Genomic DNA, 24,420 nt, shown 5'->3' on the forward strand with positions numbered 1-24,420 from the left:
TATGTCTGTTCCCAACATTTAGGGAAACACCAAAGCAGGATATAATAAAGGACAAATATAACTATGTGCAAAAACTTATTCACACAGACAATGGGTAATCTACCAAGGAAGTGACTTTCAAGGAATAGCTTCATGGAAGGATGTAGAAATGGTCTTTTAAAATGGAGTAAAATGGGTAAGACTATTTTATGCCAAACATGCACTCAAGTGAGAAGGCACAAGAAGTTTGAGAAACATTAAGACTTTCAGCATGATTAGCACCACAGGAACACTGGAGAGTTGTGGGAAACGTAAGTAGCTTTGATGAGGCTCAATTTGGACAGTTTTGATGCTAGACCAATACAAACTGAAAAGAAGTGAAATCAGTTTAGAGGAGTAGCTTCATCTTGCACACAGAAGGGTCATGGTGGGAGCTGCCACACTACTATGATGGAAATAAAGAACCATAATGAGCTGGATGACTTATAGAACCAGAATATTCTAGACTTTATCAACCATGAGTTGAAATTCAGCACCCTTTGCATCAATATCCCAATATCCCTTCACAAGCCAAATCTCTTTCTCTTTAACCATATCCATTCTTCTAAGGAAGCTCATTCCCCAAATATATTTCTAATTCTCCGAGGACTTATATTTCATCTCCTACCTTGCTAGTCCCAAATCTGGATGCCTGGCTCAGGGCTGGTTTTGGGAGCAATTCACAGTCCCTGCTGATTGGAGGTTCATGTGTGGAAATCCAACCACAGCCTTGTCATTTTCACAACTGATCCACTGTGCACTGGGGAAGAGAATGCATCCCACCTGTGGTAAATGCCGACAGGATCATGGATTTTAGAATCAAGTTAGCTGAGAGGACTCTGAAGCCACACTGCCTGAGTACTCTAACCATTCAACCTTACCCCTTTCTCTTATTTGAAATGGATTCATGATAATAATACCTATCTCATAGTGTTGCTGTTAATATTAACTAAAATAATTCATGGAAAGTATTCATACAGCTCTTGATTTAATTCATGTCAGAGGTCTCCCTATTATCAACCCCAAATTATTACAGCTCTAAGTCATTTGTTCACACAAGCAAGCAAGCACATGACCACATACACATATGTATTCCCCGGTAAGCACACACCCCAGTGGTGTGACTGGTTTGGCATGTGACCCAGTATTAGCCATGTTATTTACCCAAACATATCACCCATAAGCACCCTCTGATACTTGAGCTTTCATACCAACTTGATGAGGCAGACCCCTTCATGTAAACACTGTCTCATTCCCAGACATACTATATCCATAGACTCTCCTTTGCCTCCAAAGTGCCAAGCTCTCTCCTACCTCAGGATCTTTGCACCTGTTAAAACGTCTTCCTTCAATGGTAGTTTTCCCCACTCTGCCTGACTAGTTTTTACTTAACCTTCAAGTCTTTGAGAAGCTTTCCCTAAACTTTCATCTACAAGCCACTTATTTAACCAGGTATATGGATATATGTATATCCTCTCTTTGTGAAGTCCAACTAAAGAAATTCATTGACATTGTATAAACAAAGCTTTGCTCTGGAGCAAAGCCAAGTCAGCTCTGTTCACCAATGACTGAAGACATAAGTGGTCATGTACAGTCATTTTAATCTTAGTTATCCTGTTTTCATTTTTCTTGGTTCTTGAGTGCTTGCTCTGTGCTTAGTTTCAAGGTGTTTTATGAGCATTATTAATCTCATTATGTCCAATGAATGTACAAAGAGTGAAGATGATGAAAAGTACTAATTACTGGCATAAGATTCTGATGGAAACAAAGTGAAACCTAACATTAATTGATGTGCATATGTTCATCACTTGTATGGCATTGTTTTGGACTCAGGAAAAAATAAACTTATAAATGGTCTTTGGAAATTTAACACATTTGTGCCCAGAGGAGTTTCTATGTTTGGTTTTCTGGTTACATTTTGATGTCTCTATAGCTCTGTTTATTCTAAGTTTCATGAGGAGAGGAATCAATGTTTTGCTCAACATGGTATTGAAGAGTCCTTCAGAGTGACTGTAATGACTTCTGACACTAACTACCAAGAGTAAAGCCAAACTTCTCAGGTGAAGGGCAGCGTCCTCCACAAGACTGCCCTCACTTCAGACACCAGCCAATGTTTAGAGGTCCCCAGGACCTCTATAGGACATTCACTTTTGACCAGCTCATTATAAATTCAGTTTCCCATTACCCCTTCAGGTTTGATAATTTGTTTGAACAACTCACAAAACTCAGGAAGGCACTGTACTTAATGATTGTAGTTTTTTTTATAGCAAAAGAATTCAAATCAGAACAAGTAGGATAATATCAGAGAAGCTCCCAAATGTGAAGCTTCTTGACCTTCAGGATGCATATGATCATCTCAGCACAGTGATATGGGTCACTCTGCAGAGTATTTGCCTAGGAAGGTCACCGGAATCTCAGCGTCCAGAGCTTTTATCAGAATTTCATTATAAAAGCAATATTGGCTAAATCTTACCCATATGACTCAATCTCTATCCTCGCCCACTTCCTTACAGGTCAGGCTTATCTCCTGTGGCTCAAAGCCCCAAAGTCTAATCACATGGTTGGTCTTTCTGGTACAGACCCAGAAAGGCCCATCCTGGCCCACCCTATTAGCATAAACGCTCCCGGGGCCTACCACGAAATCTCCTCAGCATAAACTTTCAAGTGTGATCTGAGAAGTAACCATGGATAACAAAGATACACCAAATTATTTGGGAAATTCCAAGGGTTCAGAGGTTACCTTCCGGGAACCAGAGACAAAGGCCAAGGGACATGCTTTGTTACACAGGGACACATAGTAGGTATAATAAATACTTGTTGAATAAATGACTCACTGGAGTGTTAGGTCAGGTTAAACTGGATATTGCCATGACTCTGTCAAGAATAAAGAGAAAATATGATTGAATCTAGCAATTAGGTGATCGTATTCAAGGCAGTTTCAGATGTTAATTGATTAAAGAATAAATGGGAGTTGAGGTTTTATAGATTACTCTATTAAGATGTTTGCTGGTGAATAGCAGGTGGAAGATATAGGATGTAGACACGAATATGTTTTTAGCATGATAGGAAGGAGCCAGTGGACTAAAAGAGTAAGATGAGAACTGATTGGGGCAAGACTGAGGTAGCCTTATGGGCGACTGAGTTCCCAAGCACTGCTGGTGGTCAAATACATGTCTCAGATGAGACAGAGATGATTCACGCAACATCATGATGCTTATAATACTCCTTCTAAACCTAAAAGTTCATAATTCAGCTCTGGTGAAATACCTTTGTTCAAAGAAGTTTGTTTCCTTAGTCAAGCAGTTCTTAATTAGGGGTGATTTCGCCCCTCAAGGGACATTTGACAATGTCTGGAGACATGTGACCCAGTAATTCCACTTCTGTCTATATATTCAGAAGAACTGAAAACAGAAACTCAGATATCTGTATACCCATGTTCACAGCAGTATTATTCACAATAGAAGAAAGGTGGATCCAACCTAAGGGTCAATTGCCAGATGAATGAATAAACAAATGTAGTATGTCTGTAAAATGGCGTATCATTCAACCTTAAAAAGGAAGGAAATTCTGACATACTACAACATAAATAAACTTTGAAAATGTTATGCCAAATTAAATAAGCCAGTCCCCCCAAAAAACAAATATTGTAGGATTCCACTGATATAAGGCACCTAGAGTAGTCAAATTCACAGGAAAAGAAAGTAGAATAATGATTACCAGGGGCTGGGGGAGGTGGGAAAGGCAAGTTACTACTTAATAAATATGAAGTTACAATTTGGGAAGGTGGAAAGTTCTGGAGATGGATGCTGGCAATGGTTGAACAACAATATAAATGTACTTAATGTCACTGCACTATGTGCTTAAAATGACTAAAGTGGTAATTATGTTATGTATATTTTACTACAACCAAAAAAAAAAAAAAAAAAAAAGACTGAGGTGCTACTAGCATAGAGTGGGCAGAAGCCAGGGATGCTGATAAGCATCCTACAATGAATAAGCCAGCTCCTGCAGCAAAGAATTTTCCAGCCTGAATGTCAATCAGGCTGAAGTTCAGAAATCTTACTTTCACAAAATTCTGTGTAGTGATACAGTTTTTTTTTTCATTTTTATACTGCTTTTCCACACTCAAGCTACTTTCCTGATTTCACCAGATTTTACTGGCCAAATCAAGCTAAAGAGAAGCAGGAGGGTTAGGGGGAACAAGGAGAAAAAGAAGGAGAAAAGCAATCACTTAAACCTCAAAATAGAATTTAGAAACTCTCAATTTCTGAGATCTGTCTGTCTATAAAATAATTTCATCAATAAAGTCTGAAACTACCTATGTAAGATTCCCAAGCTTGGCTTGAATTCTTCATATTTTGTTGTATTCCCAAATCTATTCCATGCATGTTCAAGGAACTGATCATAAACTACCTTAGCAATAATATACTGTGTATTGTTTCAGTGTATATCATGTCTAAAATATATGTAATCTGTTTAAATTCTGGTGAAAATTCTGTCTTCCATAGATGTATTTTCTACAGAAAAGAAGGTATCTTGGTTTAAAGAATGTCTTTATATATTTCTCCTGTTTAAAACCAGAAAGAAATCTCAATGATGAAGAATAATTTTTTCCACTGCATGTGCTATTGTTTAAAAGAGAACAATGTTTCATGTTAAATAACTAAAACAAATTAAAACTTGAATGAACAGTGACAGTTAGGGAAAATTGTCTTTTATGTTTTCTATCCATGGGGCCAGTGGATCAATGGCCTTTCAATTCAGTCAAATAAACCTCCGATCCAGTCGAACAATCAGTGAGTTATTATTTTCAAGAAATTGAGCAGCTTATTTGATTGAAAATGATTGAATTAAGTGTGTGTGTGTGTGTGTGTGTGTGTGTGTGTGTGTGTGTGTGTGTGTTGAGCCACTGCATTTGATACAGAGTAAAGTAAAAAAGGACTATAGTTTGAGAAACAATGGCCCTGGAGAATTTTAGTATTTTATTAATTTATTATTTGTTTATTCCTCCATCTTGTTCCAAAATAAAAGGTTTAAGGCAGCTCTAAATATTTTTATAATCTATTGTCTCTTGTCTTATGTTTGTGAAATTTTTGTAGACAGGGAGATAAACACTAAATAATTAAAGATTATGGAAGAAAGAAAGAGAAGGAAGGAAGGAAGGGAGGAAGAAAGAGAAGCAGGGAGAAAGGGAGGGACAGAGGGATGAGGGAGGGAAGAAGAGAGGCAGAGAGGGAAGGAGGGAGGGAGGAGGGTGGTGAGAAAGAAGGAAAGGAAGCAGCCTAATATCTTTTAACACCCAAGGAATTACTTCATCTCGAAGACTGTTTCAATAACTTCATTCAGTAATACCATCAGCAGACAAAACATACATGCTAATTGCAATTAATTTATATTCAAGGATATGATAACTATAGAAAAATTTGTTTATTTAAGTAGAATGAAATGTGGTCTGAGTTGACTTACTGTTTTTAAAAAAAATTTTTTTTTACATTTATTTATTTTTGAGAGACTAGGAGAGACAGAGCACAAATAGGGGAGGGGCAGAGAGAGAGAGGGAGACACAGAATCCGAAGCAGGCTCCCGGCTCCAAGCTGTCAGCACAGAGCCTGACACGGGGCTCAAACTCAGGGACCTTGAGATCATGACCTGAGCTGAAGCCGGATGCTTAACCGACTGAGCCACCCAGGTGCCCCTGACCTATTGTTTTTTTACTTTCTGTCATCCATTTGTCCTTCTGAAAAACACTCCACAATTTCTTTTTGGAAAATTTCTTTCTCCCCATTGTAACCTTGATGGGTGTGATAAATCTAGGTGTCTGCCTTACAACTGGGGAGCCATGGCAGCTGCCTGGGGCTCTATTTACCAAATCTCTCCTGCATTGCTCAGAAACAGGCAGGAGGTGAACTACCATCTCAACTTGGTCCGTGGATACACTCTCCAGGATTTTGACTCATCAAGTGACACAAGACTGAAGAGACATTTGGAGTGAGTCATTTCTCTAGCTCCTGGTTCCCAGCTCTCTCAATCTTCTCTCCTTGATTCCCGCTTCCTACCCGAGTGCTCCAGTTACTATGGCTGTGTTACTATCCACCCCCAACTTTGTGGTTTAAAATAACAATAACAACATCTAGTTTGCTCATGACTCTGCAGCCTAGGCAGGCCTCAGCAAGGACAGCTTGCTTCTCCTCTACCCATTTTTGCCTGGGGTGGCTTAATGGCAGAGCTTGAAGCCTTGCTCACACGTCTGGCACCTGGTCAGAGAAACTGGAACAGCTGGGGACCAGAACAGATGGGGCTCCTTGGTCATCTCTCCAAGTCTTTGTATGGTTTATCCAGCATGGTGTAGTTAGGGTGGCCAGAATTCTTACAGCTCAGCAATCCAAAGACACGCACCTCAAGAAAGAGCCACACGGAAGCCCTATCTCTTTGTATGACTTAGCCTCAAAGTCATGTAGTATCACATCTGCACTTGGTAGAAGCACTGTAAAAGCACCCCCACATTCGAGAGGAAAAAACATAGAGTACAGTCAACCTCACATTGTGAGAAGAACACGTGGGATATAATATACTTTGGAACTGTCATTTTTGGAAAATGTAATCCACCACCCCAAGCCTTCTGATTGATGTAACCCTGTTACTTTTCAATAAACTCTCTCTTAGCCAGGGTCAGATTCTATCACTTATAACTAGAGAATCCCAATCTAGTGGAGTAAGGATCTGTTTTATTAATCCCTTGGCAATTAAATGCCACTTTAATGTTGGATATTTAATTAATATTACCATCCAGAGGTTGGTACTTATTCATTAATTAATTACTAGGCACACCTGCATGACTCAGACAATGGCTTTGCTTCTCTGGTGAACAACTTCAACTATTTATCAAGCTTCACTGCATTGCTGCAAAACAGACATGATTATAAGAAAATAGCCGAGGCAGAGAAAGGTTATTTGGTTTATCACAGATGGCAATGGGGAGTGCAGTGCTTCCAGAAACAGACCCAGAAGTTTTCATTCCCTTGGCCAGGCTGGAACTATTAAATCACATAGAAATACCAGGAAAAGATAAGCTACATGAACCAGTGATTGCTGGAGCTAAACACTCTAGTGAGTTCAAAGAGCCCTTAGGGCCTGCTGTTTATTTGGAAAACCAGAAAAAAAGAAAAAAGTGGTGAGAGAATGGCAGGATAGCAGCCTAGCTACATATTAGCTTATGATTTTATCTTAACCAGGCTTGTTTGAAGAATTTACATATTAGGGGTACACGAGTTTATGTATATATGTGTTTAGAGTACTTTAATCCTTTTTAAAAAAGAACTTCAGGGCCTGTGCACACATTTTAAGCAATAATGTATGTTCCATTATATATTATGAGGTAGTCATCAAAATATCACCCTACAAAGAAAAGAATTTTAATGTAAGAGCACTTCGATGTCAAAAAAGCAAGTTAGAAAAGTAGCAAATGATACTATTAATCTGTCAAATATGATGTTGCTTTACTAAAGATGAAAACATTAAAAAAAATAACAAGGCAAGAGAATAAGTTTGTTGTTTCTAGGACTACTCCATCCCTCCCCCTGGAACTTATTAGAGTTTCCCTACGATGCCAGAAGGTTCTAGCAGATTAGCTTTTTTTAATGTAATTGTGGTGTTGACTGCATACACTTTCAAACTCTTCTATTAACGACATTCTTAGAGATAAAATAGAAGAGGAAAATATATGCCTGGGATTCCAGACACCGGTTTTTTTTCAGGATTTAATTTTTATCATTTGATGTTCAAATTTTATATTTTATCTGTCTCTCCATCTCTCAATCTCTCTCTCTCTCTCTCTCTCTCTCTCTCTCCCGCACACACACCACACACGCACACACATTCTTTCTCTCTCCATTCCCACCTCTTTTCCTCTTTTGGTTCTCTTCCAGAGGCTGCTTTTTCCAGTGACAGACATCTCCATGGGCTGTCCTTTGTGACCACCGGCTGTGTTGTGAGAACTGTTTTGGTCTTGCTTTTCTTCATGCCTGTCAAAGGCCACAGAGTTCGGAGTCTGAAAACACAACCTGAATCAGTATGGACCCCAGAGACCCTCAACACATCTCAATAAAACTTTCAATGATCTCCATTTTATATACAACGTTTCAGTTGTGGAGGACACACTTCATCTGAACAAAATTATATTGAATAGCACCTTGAATGAAAAGGTCTGTTCAAATAGAGATGGTACAGAGAATTACATCGAATACCTTGGATTTTTATTCTCCCTTACAGATAAAACCACTACAAAACCCAAGAAAAATCATAAGCATTTCTTTTAGAAGCGCAAATGTCCTAGAACCTTTGATTTGAAAACCCCTTGTAGCCCAAGCATTTTAAATCATCTGGCAGAAAATTCTATGTATGTAAAAATACTTGCTAGCACCATTTTCCAAAGATACGATTATTAAGAGACATTAGTGAAACACCTTTCCATTAACTAATTTTGGAGCTTTGGCCTCACTGTTTATTCTTTGTATGAGTTTACCTTATTTTATTAGCAACTTGTCTCTGCATTCCGAGGTATTCATTCTTTGCAAATGCAGGGTTTTTTGCGTTACCTTACGGTATGATATTTAAAATGTTACACTTCGACCTCTGTGCAAGTACAGTGCTTCCAACTAAACAACATACATAACTCCCAATCCATCATCTGCATTCCCTTTGCATTAGGTGTAACACTGGCACGAAAATCAGAGCCCCAGCTCCAATTTTTCCAGCTGTCTCTGTCGCCCTGTGATCTTTTGGTACAAATTTTCTAGCCTGTTTGAAAAGGCAGGCTTTTACCAGCCCCCCCCCACCCCCTTTGATTATGCTTAGGCATTTTGCCAGCCTGAGACATGGATTAATATGAACAGAATCACAGACTTTTCTGAACATAAGTCATTTACGTGTGTTTAGTGGCATATACCGAGCACGAAAAAGGCGGTCCGCAGTTGCCTTTGTATAGGATCTGGGTAGGTTTTGATTTCACTCAGAGCCAAGAACAAAGCAACCTCTGACTTTTTCTCAAACTCAGCCCGTATGGAATGACTTCTAATGACTTCACGAACTGCTAGCCTTCAGATGACTGGAGCGTTTTTTCACTTTTTAAGTTTTCCTCTTCTATGACGTTTTATGATTATACCTTATGGTGCAGTTCTATTTTTGTTCTTCATGGCTTTCTGAATGCTTAAAGTCTAGAGGGGAAAATTTTTTTAAAACCATTTGGCCACCATCAAATATGCTTTTCAGTTTGGGGATAATGTGGAGAGAGCCTTTAAGTACCGTGCCAACACCAAACATGGCATTCTCTATTGAATGAGCCAATTCCATCCCCTGAGTCTGAATAATTTAGAGGAGACGTGATGTCATTGTCTACTCAGAGATAAATGGAAAGGAGTCTGGGTGTAGACATTTGGAGTGGTCTTTGTAATAATAGTAATTAAAAAGAGCATTACCTCATATATTTAAACTTTTTGTGTATACCATGTGCTTTTCCCATTTTTACCCAATATTACTCATAAAGAGCTAGTAGTTCTGTTTCATTATTTTCGAAGCACTGTTTGATGACACTGGTTTAACAGTTTCTCACAGTTCACTGCTTCAGTTTTCATCAAATTATATTTCTAGTTACACTAGACACTTTCATCATCAATTTCCATATGCCTCCAAGACATGCAAGGACCAGTTTGCCAACAGCAAATTCAGATACCAGATAATAGCTGCTGTGGAACGCATTTTTCTCTTACTACAGCCTTTTCTAAAATGAAAATCTTAGACTCCACCAGGCCAACTCCTTGATACCCAAACACACTCATATTTGTTTAACCAGATTAGCCTGTGTGTATGGTGAAGGTTGAGGATTATCACAGACTATTTAATTTTGATGTGAAGATCTTATGATAAAATAAACACTGGCCATGTACACTTCCACCTACTTCATATCCCAGCTGGTGGAAAAGCAGCAACCATTTGCCAAAGAGCTGCCAAGTGCCAAAGAATTCTTCAATCCCCCCTCCCTTAAATTCCCATAACAACTTTTCCATGTGACTGCCATCACATCTTGAATCTCCTGTTGGCAAATGAATGCTACAGATTATGATCCATTATATATTCCAGACAACTCTAAAGTACATAAGTAAGTGGTGTATCAACAACTGGTGGTAAAGTGAATTTAAACTGGTTATCACATCTCTATGAACTATCAGTTCATTTGTTGTGCTTATGAATTTCAACAGCATGAATAACCCAAAACTGCAGCTTGCCAAACATAAAACTCTTAATTTTACTTTTCAGAATATTGCCCATGCTTCAAAAAAAAAAGGGGGGGGGGAAATTAATAAACTGAAAATAAAACTAGATACAAGTACACTGGTCTTTCAAAGACCCATTCAATCATCCCCATAGATAAAAATAGGAGAAGGATTTACTTCATATGTCTTAGGACTATGGAATTTTTAAGGGAATATTTTTTAAACTCATCTATATGATTATAATATATGTGTAGTCTTCTGAGATGGAATATGGACTTTTGGGTATTCTGAACTTATAACATGCATTGCACTTTTAATGAAAGTTCTAGTCTATAGAGCCATAGAAGGATGTTTAATGACATGAAGAGGTGTTCATAGTATTCTATCTATTCCTTTGAAAGAGTAAGTTATATAGGTAATGGGATATGAGGGAGAAAGAGAAGAATTTTAACTTCTTAATGTACTTCTGGATTCAATTTATTTATGATTATGTATTAGTGTTGTATTAAAAAGATTTAGAAATGGGTTACAAAACTTACAATGATTACTTGATATGTATCAGGCATTAATCTAAATTCCTTAAAAAATATTAACACATTTAAGCCTTGTAACAACTCTATGAGGTAGGTATATTTAATGACTCCTTTTTTCAAATGAGGAAATCAAGGCACAGAGAGTTTAAGCAACTCACTCACGGTCACACAGGTAGTAACAGCCCAAGATGGGATTCCAACCTTGGTTTCCTCTCAACTGCCACTCTATACACTTAATTGTTCTAGTTTTGTTGCTTTTTTTTTTTTTTTTTGTAAAATTCTTTAGACTGAAAAACTATATAACAAAAATGTTTATGATGGATATTTCTGAATGGCAAAATTACAGCTAATTTTTAACTTTTTCCTTTTGCTTGTATTTTTTAATTTTCACAAAACAATGAATAGGAAAAGGAACAAAAATTGAAAATGAAAAAAAAATAACTCTTTTAAAGTTCCTTCTGTGTTGAGCATGAAATAGGGATTTTGATACAGTGCTGTGATTTTTTTTTAACTACCCTCCAGTAAACCTTCCTTTTATTTTAGCTTCTAGTAAAACCTTGTGTGCTAGATCTTGGCTGTTCTCTTGTGTGCAGATTTTACCTTGTTTATAAGCAGGCATTATGGGGAATCATGAGAACAGAAGAAATTGATGGAACTTTCAAAATGTAGAAATGCTAAGAAAGGGATGAAGTTAGAAAACATAGTTGCCACTATAGAAGTCCTGAAATGTCTGTATTTACTTTATTTCCATTGCCATCTTTTCTCAGAACTCTGAGTTGCTAAGCAGGGCCATAGTGACTTAGCTAGTATGAATAAGAAACCTAACACACACAATATCTTTCTTACAATTGGTTTGTGAAGATTGATTGGGTCCACACGGAATAATTCTACGTTGAAAGAACAATATTCTTACTTCTAGTCAGTGTCTATGTATTTCCTGTGAAAGCATACCTGTTTCTTTGAAGATTTCACTTAGAAAATAGCTAGTTGTTAAGAATCCCTTAGAATATTGTTTGGAACATTAAATATAAGAGAACTAGTTCCAATGAAGACAGACATGGAAGTGATGGAGCATCTAAAATCTTTAAAGAGAAATAGAAATACAGTTACCTCCAGCATTTATGTTTCATATGAAAAAAGAACAAGTCCAGATCTGTGAACCAAAAATAGGTGTGGGACACTGAATGGGAGATAAAGTTTTAGGATCTGTATGTTAGAAAAATGTTAGAATGAAAAACAAGTCTTTAGGTAAATGTGGCTCTCAGCTTTTCAGACTGGGTAATAATACCACACTATGATTTCAATATGCTAGTAATTTGTTTTTATTATGTAAAATTTATTCAAATCTCTTGAATCCATTCATTTCTCTCCTTGTCTTGCCTCCTCCAAACTGTCATGCTGAAGGCTACCTTCACCTTCAACCCAGTGACTGCAATAACCCCTAAATGGCCTCCCAATGTTCACTCTAGCCCCCTAAAATCCATTCTCCACGCTGGGAGGAAGAACGACCTTTTCAAAACACAAATCTAATCATGTTAGCCTTTCTACTTAAGATCCTTAAACAGCTTCCAGTTGCCCTCAGGATAAAGTCAAACATCTTGAACAGGGCCTTAGCTGTGACCTTCAAATGATTTTAGCTTGGCCCTTCAGTTCTGGCCTCTGTCTGCAGATCCGGATCCAGACCTCTCTCATGGGCACCGCACAATTCCTCATTTAGCACCCGCCACACTGCTTCTTCTTTTTCCTATGGTCTCCTTGTATTCCCTTCCTCCATCTGGGAAGTCTTCACTCAAACATGGAGGAGAAAAAGTCTCCTTATTTTATGCTTTTTTTTATACCAGCTGCTTCTTCTTTTCATAGATATAATTTGTATTTATCTGTGTGATTATTTAATGCCAGACTGCCCAGATCCATGAAATTATGTACTTTATACTGTGTGAGGAAACTCTGCTTTTTGCATCTTTAGACCATCATCATGGTATAAATATTCTGCCTAGAGCAAAGATTAAAACATATTTGTTGAATAATCAAACCATTACATTAATAATACAGAGGGAAATGGGTTTTAGATTCTGCTTGTCTCTCAAACTCAGTTTTTTAAAAATGTATTCGTTCATGTATTTTTGCTAAGAAGGAAAATTATGTTATATGTTGCTTACTCAAAATATTGATATGTCTTATACTAGCTTGTCAAATTGAATTATTAAAATTGAAATCCCCCACATACATTTTCTTTAATCAGGTTATTATGGGTTTTCCACATGCCCATCTTTCAAAAGAGATTACTTTGGCTTTTACTTCAATTAGAATGTTCTTCCACCATGACCAGCCTATCCCAAGTACCACTAATTTCTGCCACTACTTTTTCAGAATTGGGATCATAATATGGGAAAAAAACCTGGCAAAGATTAATTGATAACAGAGATCATGCAAGTCTGTTATGATGGAAAACACACTAACACATGCTCAGGATCTTGTCAGACTTTTAAAATTAATTTTTAAAATTTTTATTGCATAAATAATACTTGTCTGATTTGTTGATACATGCTAGACATTGGCTAGTAAGTATGGTAAGGATTAATGAGTTTTGCAAAATTTTAACATTCCTGCTCCCTCCATGTTTATTATTTAAGCTGCTGGCAAAGTTTAGCCTTTCTAAGATAATGCCTTAAAATTTTATTTTATGAAACAAAATTTCCTCAGTTCTAGTGTTTCCTGAATGTTTCTCAGTCATAAACATTTTTATTGGTTAACCAAAAGGAAATTTTAAGTACAAAGGATGAAACGCGTTATATATTTATTTTGAGAACCTCAGAAAGGATCTATCAAAAAATCAGGTTAATCACAGTAAGTTTCTTTGGAGACTACATCTTGGTAAATTATCTCTATAAATTTTAAGATACAAATTTTACTCGGGGATTTTTGGGGTTTTTTTTTGGCATCTTACCGTACTTAAAAAAGGCTATCTTTAAACAGATGTGATACATGATAATCTTTAGTTTCTCTATGAGAAAATAAATTTCTTAAATAGCTTTATGTGTTATTTCATGTTTCCAAAGACATTAGCAAACCCCTTTAAATGTACTATTTGAACTCCATGATAAGTCCTTAGCTCTTATCTTCTGACACTAGTCTCATGACATCACTTCCGTTCCTGCATATCTGGTATGGATTTTCCTCCATTGTATGATTGTCCTTCCCTCCAGCCTTCTCTTACTCACTTGCTCACTCATTGACCCATACATTCATTTAATAACTATTTCCAAGTTTCTGCTAGGTACACAGCACATAAGAACAGGAATAAAGGGCATAGTTCTCAAACTTGAGGGGTTTACAGCAAAAACATTTGAAACAAGTAAAAACTGTAAAAACTATAGGAATTAAGAATGAAATAAGGAAGTTTGTTGGGTCAGATTTTTTCAAATTGCATCATACTGGTAGTTCTATTAACAGGCTCTGATTTCTGATAACCTATAGTCTGAACCTTGCTGGAAAATGATAAAAATGCAGAAAATTTAAAGAAAAAGAAGCACAATAGTTGCTGTTTGTTCCCAGAGTGAGATTGGTGTATCTAACTTTAATAAAACTATTCAAAGAAATGCAATAGTTTCCATAATTTTTTTTTCTGAAGAAGAACCATAGGATTGAACCAAGGTTTAAGTTACACACGTGTCCCTCAAGTACTGGAAAACCTGTCCTCATAGGGAGAGGGAGAATGAGAGCCAATGCCAAATAAAGTATTTAGCTTTCAAGGGAAGTAGCAACCACTTTCCAAGCTTCCACCTAAAGTTCTCCCACGCTCCACTCTCTCATTTTCTTCCCTAAATGCAATCTGAAAAGATATTTTAAAAGATATTGCAGCAGGCTATCAGGAAGCATATTTGCCAGTTCCTTCGATGAAATCACTGGAGAAAGGGTCCAAATTTACATTCCATTAAAGGGAAAAATTTGTAATATTTGCATAAAGGCAATCATAAACTTGGCATTTTACTTTTATCCTTCTTTTGTTTTCCATTATAAACAATAAAAATTGAATTTAACGCCGACAAAAAAAAATGAAGCTTATAGGCTCACTTATCTTAAAGAAAAAAAAAGGATCAGCCTATAGCATTTCAAATTTGCTGTAATGAAGCTCGACGTCTCAAAGCTGATGTCAGGGGACGGACATGGTTCACATCCAATCATTTTAAAACAAGCTTTTAGTGTAGGTGGCTATATTGATGGAGAATATGATTTAACAAAACACAATATGTTGAAATCCATGTAATGAAAATTATTTGAAAAGCGAGTTCCTTTTGTTGGTGACTTATTATTTAAATTTACTTCTATTTCTCCAGCTTCTTTATTTTGGTAGCCTAACAGAAATAAAAATCATAGCTCTCATAGAGCCTGGTCACTACTTCTCTCATTGGGTAATTGATCTTCAGGGACAGAGTGGAGGTTGACTTCTTCCTGCACTATAAGCTACAATTTCAAGCATCTTTTCTTGCTTCAATTTTTCCCCACACAGTAAAATGATATACAAATTTTCATCAACTTTGTAAAGGATCACTCACTTGTGCTCAATAGCATTAAATATCCTGTAAAATGTGCTACTGAAATAGACCACGTTACTATTTATTATCTGTGTGTGTATGTATAGCTTCAGGTTCACGTACAAATTTAAGTTTGGCGGTTTTGATTGACTACCAGTTATTTAAAAAAAAAAAAAAAGAAAAAAGGCTTATGCTGCTTTTTTTTGGCGGATTAAATCGGTCCAAATCAGTGAAAAAATTCAAACCATTTAGATAAGAGGAGTGCACTGATAAGTCGTAGAAAAAGGAAAACAAAACCAAGCATTTCTTCAACAACATGATTCTAGTCAGTGTTTGCTGCTGGGCTGGAAAACAAAAACTAAATTTAAAGGTGCCCCACCTTCCCCCTGTCTTTGCCATCTTTAATGTCAATGCCACTTGCTGTGATTTGTGCTAGGCAAGGAGAATCACTGTCCTCTTGATCTCAGAACATTTGACAAGTCCTGACACTCTGGGCATACTGTACAACAAAATAAATTTATTGCCAAGACCATCTCTCCCTTCATTTCAGCTCAGGCCTAAGAGATGGGTTACTTAAAATTCAAGTGCCAGGAAAGCCCATTGTAAAAGGGAAATATTTTCAAGTGAATTCCGTTTGATCTTTTTTTATAGGGGCTCCTACCAGCCTCTCTCCCTTCCTTCCCAGACCCTGGAAACCAATTAGTCTCAGCACAGAGGCCACAGACCAGGTTGAAATGGCTTGTTTTTTATTTTTAGGGGATATAATTTCAGCCAGGATGTCTAGTCAGTTGTCAAATAGTATACTTAGCACACTTCTCTCTCTCACGCACACATCCATTGGATTTCCCTTTGGACAATGCCTATATCTTTGGGTCTGACTCCTGGAAAGGAATTTGATCTGGTTGCAGTCCAAATCCTTCAGCTCTGACAAGAGCGGAACATCACAGGGCCACCTCATCTTTTGCAGACGGCCCCAACCAAGTTTTCTAAAAGCCTTCTCTTCCTTGCCGTCTTTTAGCATTTCAGCGACTTTTCCTTTTATTAGGTTGTTTGCATACAATTCTGCAAGTCTTTTTCCCCCCCGTTATCCAAAGTAGCAGAAAACAGAGGACGAACTTTGATTTTTAAAACGTTTTTGAAGTGCTTCTTGTTTGGGGAATATGTGCCCCTAAGACAAAAATGGAAACAATTAGTCTTTGCCCCTCCTCACCTCCCTATTTTGAACCTGCGTTAATTCGTGGAGGTGAAAAAAAAATTATCAACTGGGTTGGCCTTTTCTTTCTCAGGAACAACATTGCAGAGAGAAAGGTGTGTGTGTGTGTGTGTGTGTGTGTGTGTGTGTGTGTGTGTGTGTGAATCTGGCGAGTTGAAAGGCTTGAGGAAAGGGAGCACGGCTCTACCCCCGGGAAGCCTAAGCTCAGCAGATGGGAGGGGACCCAGGGTCGCCTTCCTTGGTCTGAGCCCAGTGCCCAAGCCGCTCCCCTTGCCCCCGCAGGGAGCTCGGCGCCCTGGAGCTGTGCCAGGACTCCAGACAGCGCCAGGCAGGTCGGTGGATGAAGGGGGGCCTGGGTGTTCTCTTTGCAGAAGACGCCCATTTGGAGGGAAAACTCCCTTTATTTTTCTGGGGCTCCGTAGCCACCCCCCTCCCCAGTCCCCTATGATTTTTACGCTGATCACACTCCTGGTGATGAACTTGCAGCTCTGCTTCCTGCTGCCTGCTTGACCCGAGAGCACCAGCAGGCTGCCGGCCTCGCCCTCAGCTCCCTCCTCCTCTTGCAACCCCGGGGCCTCGGGGCGCCAGTGCGGGTTCGAGCGGGCCGGGGCTGCAGGAGGGGCGCGCGAGGGCGCGGGGTCCCGCCGGGGAGCGCGCACGGAGCGGCGCCTCAGCCGCCCTGCTTCCTGGAGCTGTGCTCCTTTGACCCCAGTGGCAGTCCCTGTCACTGCACCGCTCGCGCTCCCTCTGGCTCGCCGCGCCCTCGCTCCCTCTCCTCGCCCCCTCGCTCGCTCTCTCCCCAGATCGAGGCTGCTCCGGTCCTTTCTCCACCCCCCCCCTCTCGTGCCGCGCCCCCAGGTCCCCCGCCCCTGCCCGCGGCGGGACCTCCGGGGTCGAAGGTTCTGGCCCGCCCGCGCCCCTCTTCGCCCCCGCTCGCCCCCCGCGCGCCTCCCGCCGGCTCCGGCCGCTCCGCGATGGATCGCCAGCTCGTTGGGCGCTGAAGGCATCCCCGGGACCCGGAGCGCAGCCCGGGAAAGGTAATCCGCCCCGGGAAGGGAGGCGGAGGGCGGGGGAGGGGGAGGAGGCGGCCGGGCGCCCGGTGCCGCGCGCGAGAGGAAGGGAAAAAAAAATGCACACACAAAGCGGAGCCCGGGTGAGAGGTGCCTTGTCAGAGGCGCGTGCGAGGGGCTTGGAGGCTGCGGACCGCGGCTGCCCCGGTGCTCCTGACATTCGCACAAGCTGGCGCTTCCCGGGCAATTCGGAACCCGAGGAGGGCGTATTTTCTACCCCAGAGCGAAAGCGAATTCTTTTTCAGGAGCTGTCGCCCTCCCACTCCCCATCTCGCCCCTCTGCTCATCTCCCCTCCCCCCTCGCCGCCCCCAGTCCTCAGCCCCCGACCTCCCAGGGTCCCCACCTCCCGCTCCCTTCTTCGCCGGGATTTCTCTGCAGGGGTGAAGGGGGTATCCGCGAGGGGCATCAGCGAAAGCCAGGCGGCTGGGATGGGGGTGGGGACGAGGACTAGGCGAGCTGTTTACTAGAAAGTCCCGGGGTGATGTGTTCGAACCGCCCCGGCCTAGGCCCGGGTGCATTGTGTTGGCCCGAGCCCCGGGCGCCCGCCGCGGCCCGAGCGAGGTGCGGTGGCCGGGAAGGCGCCGCGCAGCTTTGTGCTGGGTCTGCGCTCCGCGGCCGCCCCCGGGGCCGCCCGCGCGCGCGCCGCTCTCGCGCGGGGCTTTTTCTCACCCTGTCCCCGCGCCCCAACCTCGCTGTCCCCTGCCACCTCCGGTCTCCGCTATCGCCGCCTGCGGAGCGAGTCGGCGACCCGGGCCGGGCGGCGGGGGACGAGCGACGAGAAAAAGTAACCGTTGCCGCCCGGTTTCTTCTCCAGAGAGGCAGGAGTTTCTTTGCCTATTTGCACGGAACAGGGTTATCTTTGTAAAGCCTTTGAATTCCGGGGTTTTGCGGCCTAGGAGGTGAAGGGGCATTTTTTTTCTGGAGATTGGGAAGGGAGTTAGAATCCACCAACAAGAAGAGAATTTAAGGATGCCCCGGTGGGGCAGATTTATAGAACATTTACTATCCACCCACCCACCCCCCAACATACCCCCAAATTAAGTGTAAATGCGGGTCATGAAAAATGTGTAATTGATTTGAGATGCTGCGAACAAACACAAACAGGTCGGGGTGGAAAAAAACAAACAAAACTTTAAGGCAAAGAAAAGATTTCTAAAGAGGGGGGGGAAATCCGTAGCCTCCACACCCCCTTACAACGCTTGCTGGCTCCCTCCCTTCCTTTCTCTGCCGCTCCAGGAAAGCAGCCCGGCAGCGCCGGGGCAGAGAGCAGGGAGGCGGCGGTGACGGCTCCGGGCGCCGGCTCCGCTCTGAGGGTTCGGGGATGCCAATGCGCCCGCGAGGCTGACGTCGGGGGCGTGGGGCTGTGATGCTCGAGCGAGGATGGCGCGGTGTCAGAGCCATTGGCCGCCGGTGGTCATCAATCAATCTGGGGCTGGGGGAGAGAGAGAGAAAGAAAGACAGGCGCCCAGCGGAGCCCAGGGCCGCGAGCGCCAGCTCCAACAGTGCCAGCAGCGGCGGCAGCAGCGGAGGCGACGGTGGTGGCAACGGGGGACTGAGCGAGTAAGGCGAGCTGGTGCTCCAGGAAGGAAGGGGGAGCTGTCGCCCGGAGGAGCCGGCCGTGAGCCGGGAGGGCAGGGCGAGTGTGTGTGTGTGTGTGTGTGTGTGTGTGTGTGTGTGTGTGTAGTTGCTGAAGGACACCCTCCCCCCGCAACTGCCCACCCTAGATTTAAAACAAACAAACCAATCCAAAGTAGAGAATTCCGCGCCCCCCGCCCCACCATATATAGGCTCCACGCGTTGCCAGAGGCGCAGGAGAAAAGTCCTGCCCTTTCTCTCCGAAAGAATGTGCCAGGCTGGTGTCCGCAGTGCTGGAGACAAGTTCAGGTGTAAGTGCGGCGGGAGGGAGGGCGCTCTGTGGACAGAGGCACGTGGAACTTTGTGCATCCCTCCCAAAACCCTGGCGGAGACGCCTCTGAGAAGGCTTGTGGGCATCGCTCCGGGATACAGGGATGAGTAACTGGAGGTGGGCATAAAAGAGTAGGGGCGTGAGTTGAGAAAGCGCTCGATCCGTTCGGCAGTGGGAGGAGAGAGCGAAATTTGGCGGAGTTGGAGCAGGCGAGTTCCAAAGTCAGGCCAGGCGGTCGGGCGATCTTCTTAGGGCTAGTGAATAAAAGGAGCATCCTTGTTTGAAGGAGGAAATCACGGGCTCCTTTCTCATAGGCTGTGCGGTGCGGGCTCCGGTAGAGAGGTCATGAGTTGTTGCTTTGAAACTTTTGGTAAATTGGACTTCTGGTGTCTAGGAGGTGGAGACAGTTATTTAATTCCCCAGCTTTTAATCCTTTCATTGCCAGCCGACTTTAAAAGGTTTTCCAACTAGATTCCTGAAAAAGAACATTTCAAGTTGCACAGCTTAAGGGACCCAGACGTGATTGCTGTCTAGGAAATGCAAAATGAGCCCACATGATTTTTTTTTTTTTTTAAGGAGAAAATCAAACTAGCACCAACCAACATGAATGTTTGGCAATGTCAGTCCCTTTTAGATTTTTCTTTAGGATTCCTGGCATTTAGTACCAGGTTCTTTTGTTTTGTGGAGTAAATGTGCTGAAGTATAAAATGAAAATTAAGAAAAAAAAAAAGAATACTGCTCTCTTTAGATATTATATGTAAAAAGTGATGTATGTGTAAGGAGGATGAGATGCTCCAAAATCTGATCATTTGGAAGGTTTTATTGCTTACATATGTGAAGCAAGGTGAATCAGCTTCTGGATAGTTTTAGACAATGTATCATTCTGCTTTGTTTCAAGCTTTTCCCAAATTTCTCAGGTCAAAGGAGGGGCCATTGTCCCCTCTTTCTGAGAGTTTGCTAGGGGAAAAAAAGTCTTCTGTGTGTTGCTGTTTAATATCTTAGGATATGTTCATTTTGTGATGCGAGTAGGGGTGAACACAATATTTTAAAGAGTACGCCTTTTCTTGACTTGTCTGTAAAGGTTCCTGTGAAAGTTTTGAAGCTCTCTGCCTCAGTCTGACAGTTTCTTCAAAGGACTCCAGATTAAAGAAGGTAGACACTGCAGGTGCACTCTTTCGATAAAACATTTGAAAGGGAACATGGTAAAGATGAATTCAAATGAGATGCCAGCCACCCATTTAGCCCGTCAGAGTTACAGGGGCCTGTGCTTGCTGATGAAAAGATATTCTATTTGTCTTGCTGGGGCAAAGGTGCGAAGAGGTACAGATGTTCACTTGATAGAAAAGGCAATCCTAGTTGGACTTTAGGGTCGAGTGGACTGTTTAGGACTGTGAGTTGATCACCTTCTAAGTTCTCTTCTCTGCTTCAAATGGGAGGGTCTAATGCTAACTACTCTAAGTCATTGCCTAGATATTTACATAGTAGGTGTGTAAATTTTATTTCTAGGCCATTTTGCTTAGCTTAATTAGTGAGTTTGCTCCAGAAATATTTAAACTGGTTGTGGCACAGAGTGCAGAGATTGTGACTGAGAGGTCACAGTGGTGTAGACATGAATTTTGTTTCCTTTGCTTCTTAATGCTCTTGTATTTCACACAATAGACATTGATGGCAGGAACATAAGAATCGCCATGTAATTTTTACACCACTCTTTAATTTATGCAAACACTAAGTTCTCGCAGTCTGAAAATGCGTATTTTTTTTTCCCTCTGTGCTTTGATGGCTAACATTCTTTTTAATGACAGTCATTTCTATAACAGGAAGATGTTTTCATTTGTATTTACTTTTCAGCGTGGCGCAATTATGCAGTTTTGCGCTTCAGTAGTGTCTCGGTACTTTGTGTCTCAAAAGAGAATTACAGTACTTAGAACAGGACTGCAATTTGAAGCAGGTGTTGTGTTTTACTGTTATGCAAAATAACAGTAAAATATAATTGTGGGGGAAATTAAGGAAACAGCTGCAAACTTGGTATGAAAACTGCTACATTATGATTTGTAAGCAGTTCTTCATAGATATCTTGCATCAAAGGAGCAGGGAAAGATTTTAATTTAGTTAATCCTACTGGCCTGGTTGTCTATCATCTGGTGCTTAAAGGACTTCTACCTCCCATGAAGTCAGGAAGAAGAAAGAGAACCCAAAGTGACACTTTGTTTAAAATGCCAGAACACCAGGGATTCATCTTTTGGCAGTGGCCTTGTGCATTAGGAACGAAGGCAAGGTGGGTGTTATTTAGCTTGCTTTGCTAATATGAAGAAGGCAATGATTTGAGTGGAACACTGTGGAATTTCTTAGCCCAGCTAGCATATGGAGGACTACACAACCCCCGGGTTGTAAAATAATAAAATAAATGGCCTATGGCAGGCCATCTGCCTTGTGCTTGATATTTAAGGTGTTTCATGCCAAATTTAAATCTAATCTTATTTTTCTAAATATTTTTTATTTGAGATAGCAGCTAAGATTCCTGGAGCTTAATGGGGCACATGGCAAACATATTCTGATGTGGAGCACTTAAAGTAAGAACGTGGGTTACGCCCAAGTGTTACTCAAGGAGCATGCTCCCCGCTTCTTCTCTATTGCATTGATCAATTGCAACAGCCTCAATGCAGGGATCTGCTCTCTCAGTCTTTGCATACCTACTGTAGAAATAAACATCCTCATTTGTGAAGCCGGCACAGCAAATAATATACTGACACTTATAAAAATAATAAAAACTAATGGAAATTTTGAAAGAATGAAACCAACTACTGAGAATTATACAGCACCAAGCCAGAATGAGATGGTAGATGTAATGGCTGCCCCCCTTCAGTGTTCTCTTTGGGCTCTTAAGAGGGGCCGTAATGAATGCATCCAGAGTCGTGGTCCAAGCCTAAATGTGTTTAACTTTCCCCCACGTGACTGGAGTGTTTAAAGAAATTATATTACATTTAGCAAGAACGATTTGCCTTACCATAAGATTCTTGGCCAGAGTGGAGTACATATGTATACCAGGCGTTGAGCACCTACGTTTGTGGGGAACTGCTTGTGAAAGAAAAAATTATGTGTAACATGCACATATTATGTATTATAATTACACACTGGTATCTATTGTAAGTGTAGCATTTTATTTTATTTTATTTTATTTTATTTTATTTATTTTATTTTATTTTATTTTTTGTGAAAGAGAGAGAGAGAGCAGGAGTGCTCAGGCTCCACACTGTCAGCACAGAGCCCAACAAAGGGCTCAAACCCACAAACTGTAAGATCCTGACCTGAGCTGAAACCAAGAGTCAGATGCCTAACCGACTAAGCCACCCGGGCGCCCCTATAAGTGCAGCATTTTAAATTTACACTGGTCATTGTGTTATATGACTGTGTTAAGCATTGAGATTTCAAATTATTCTATGACATCAACTCTGTACAGACCAAACATTCCAATTAGCAGGGAAGGTTTGGAAGATTCTCCACTTCGAGCACAAACCATTTATAGTTAGACACCATGGCAACTGTGGATATGCCCCTTCCGTAATTCATGTTAAGTGCCATAATTATAATTAAAGAGGAAATCTTAGTTTGAACACCGCTGAAGTGATTTGCTAGCAGCCAGCAGTGTTAGATGGACTGCAGTGTCCACTCTGAAGTACCTGCAGGGTGAGGGTTGGAAAAGGTTGTATCCACGAGGCAACAACACATATTAAGATTTTTCTTGAGCCAGTTGCACATCCCGGTGTCCTAGCTGACGTTTCTTAAACACCTTTTTCTTTGTTCTCATTTTATAATTTTTTTTTTTTTTTTTTTTTTCAGAAACGCACAGTGGTATTGATGTGTAGATCCTTGGGTTCAGCGGTTGGCTGAAACACACCATGCCTGCTTCCATCCTTTGCTCCGGAAAGTTGTGAATTGCTCATGCCTATAGGGAGGAAGGATGGCTCATGGGATTCCTTCTCAAGGCAAAGTTACCATAACGGTGGATGAGTACAGCTCAAACCCCACCCAGGCATTTACACACTACAACATCAACCAGAGCAGATTCCAGCCGCCACATGTACATATGTAAGTATCACTCATGAACCAAAAAAAAATTATCAGTCAAGAAAATAGAAGTAAAATAAGAAAGTCACTAATGACTTCTGTCAGGGAGAATAAAAGTTATGTGATTCGTAAAACAGATTGGTATCTGTGGTTCCAAGTACAGCTCAGAGGAATACTCTACATCTGTGTAACCTTTTCAGTTTTCAGAGTACTTTCAACCATAATTTGACTTGAGATCGTCAGATCTAAGGGGTGGTGGTTGGTTGCCCACATTTTGTGGACAACAGAGAGGTTAAGGTATTTGCCTACTGCCACACAGTGACTTTTGGCAGAGTCTTCTGACCCCTGGTTCAATTTGCTTCATGTTGCATTGTTTGCCTCCATGATGAAATATTTCTTTAAAATTTCTGTAGTTTTTCCCCCCACACCTCACCCCACTACCCCTTTACATTCAGCTGAGAAATAGGCCTAATTGGGACTAATTGTCCAGCCACTGCTAAATCCATTGTCTTGCCTGTTGCTGGTGGAACGTGTGCTGCATGCTGCAGGACTCCAACAATATGGAGAACAAAGGATTAAGGGACAGTGGAACAGTCGGTTCCAGGAATTGTACTTTTCTCTCGCTCCCTAATACTATTTAAGTCATGTTTCAGTTTTAAACTGTTTAAGGAACAGAGTGTGGGAGAAACCCAGAGGCAAGAGTTTTGCAGCACCTGGTGCATACCAGCTTGTTTCTCTTCCTTTGCTACAGGATGTGCTGGGCTCTCATCAGAAGGGGCAAAAGGTCATCATCTCCCTGGTTTATTCAATG

At 41.3% G+C, this 24,420-nt stretch overlaps 1 protein-coding gene across 3 annotated transcripts in view; it reads left to right on the forward strand.

The window, feature by feature from the left end:
• Positions 1-17,226: 17,226 nt before the first annotated feature.
• The window catches only part of MPPED2 (metallophosphoesterase domain containing 2), a 174,662-nt gene continuing 167,468 nt past the window's right edge, over positions 17,227-24,420 (forward strand). For 2 of the 3 annotated variants that reach the window (XR_015240939.1, XM_086677766.1), the window contains exons 1-2: positions 17,227-17,604; positions 23,382-23,630. Coding sequence is in view for 2 of the 3 variants with exons in the window: in XM_086677766.1 (XP_086533892.1) it covers positions 23,503-23,630 (128 nt within the window). In the remaining variant the exon portion in view is untranslated. Of the gene's footprint in view, positions 17,605-19,442; positions 19,525-23,381; positions 23,631-24,420 lie in introns of those variants that run through there. The other variant, XM_086677767.1, reaches the window with a different exon arrangement.

This window comes from Puma concolor, chromosome D1 (assembly GCF_028749965.1).
Source record: "Puma concolor isolate L17-30 chromosome D1, mPumCon1.1.hap2, whole genome shotgun sequence".
NCBI classification, from domain to species: Eukaryota; Metazoa; Chordata; class Mammalia; order Carnivora; family Felidae; genus Puma; species Puma concolor.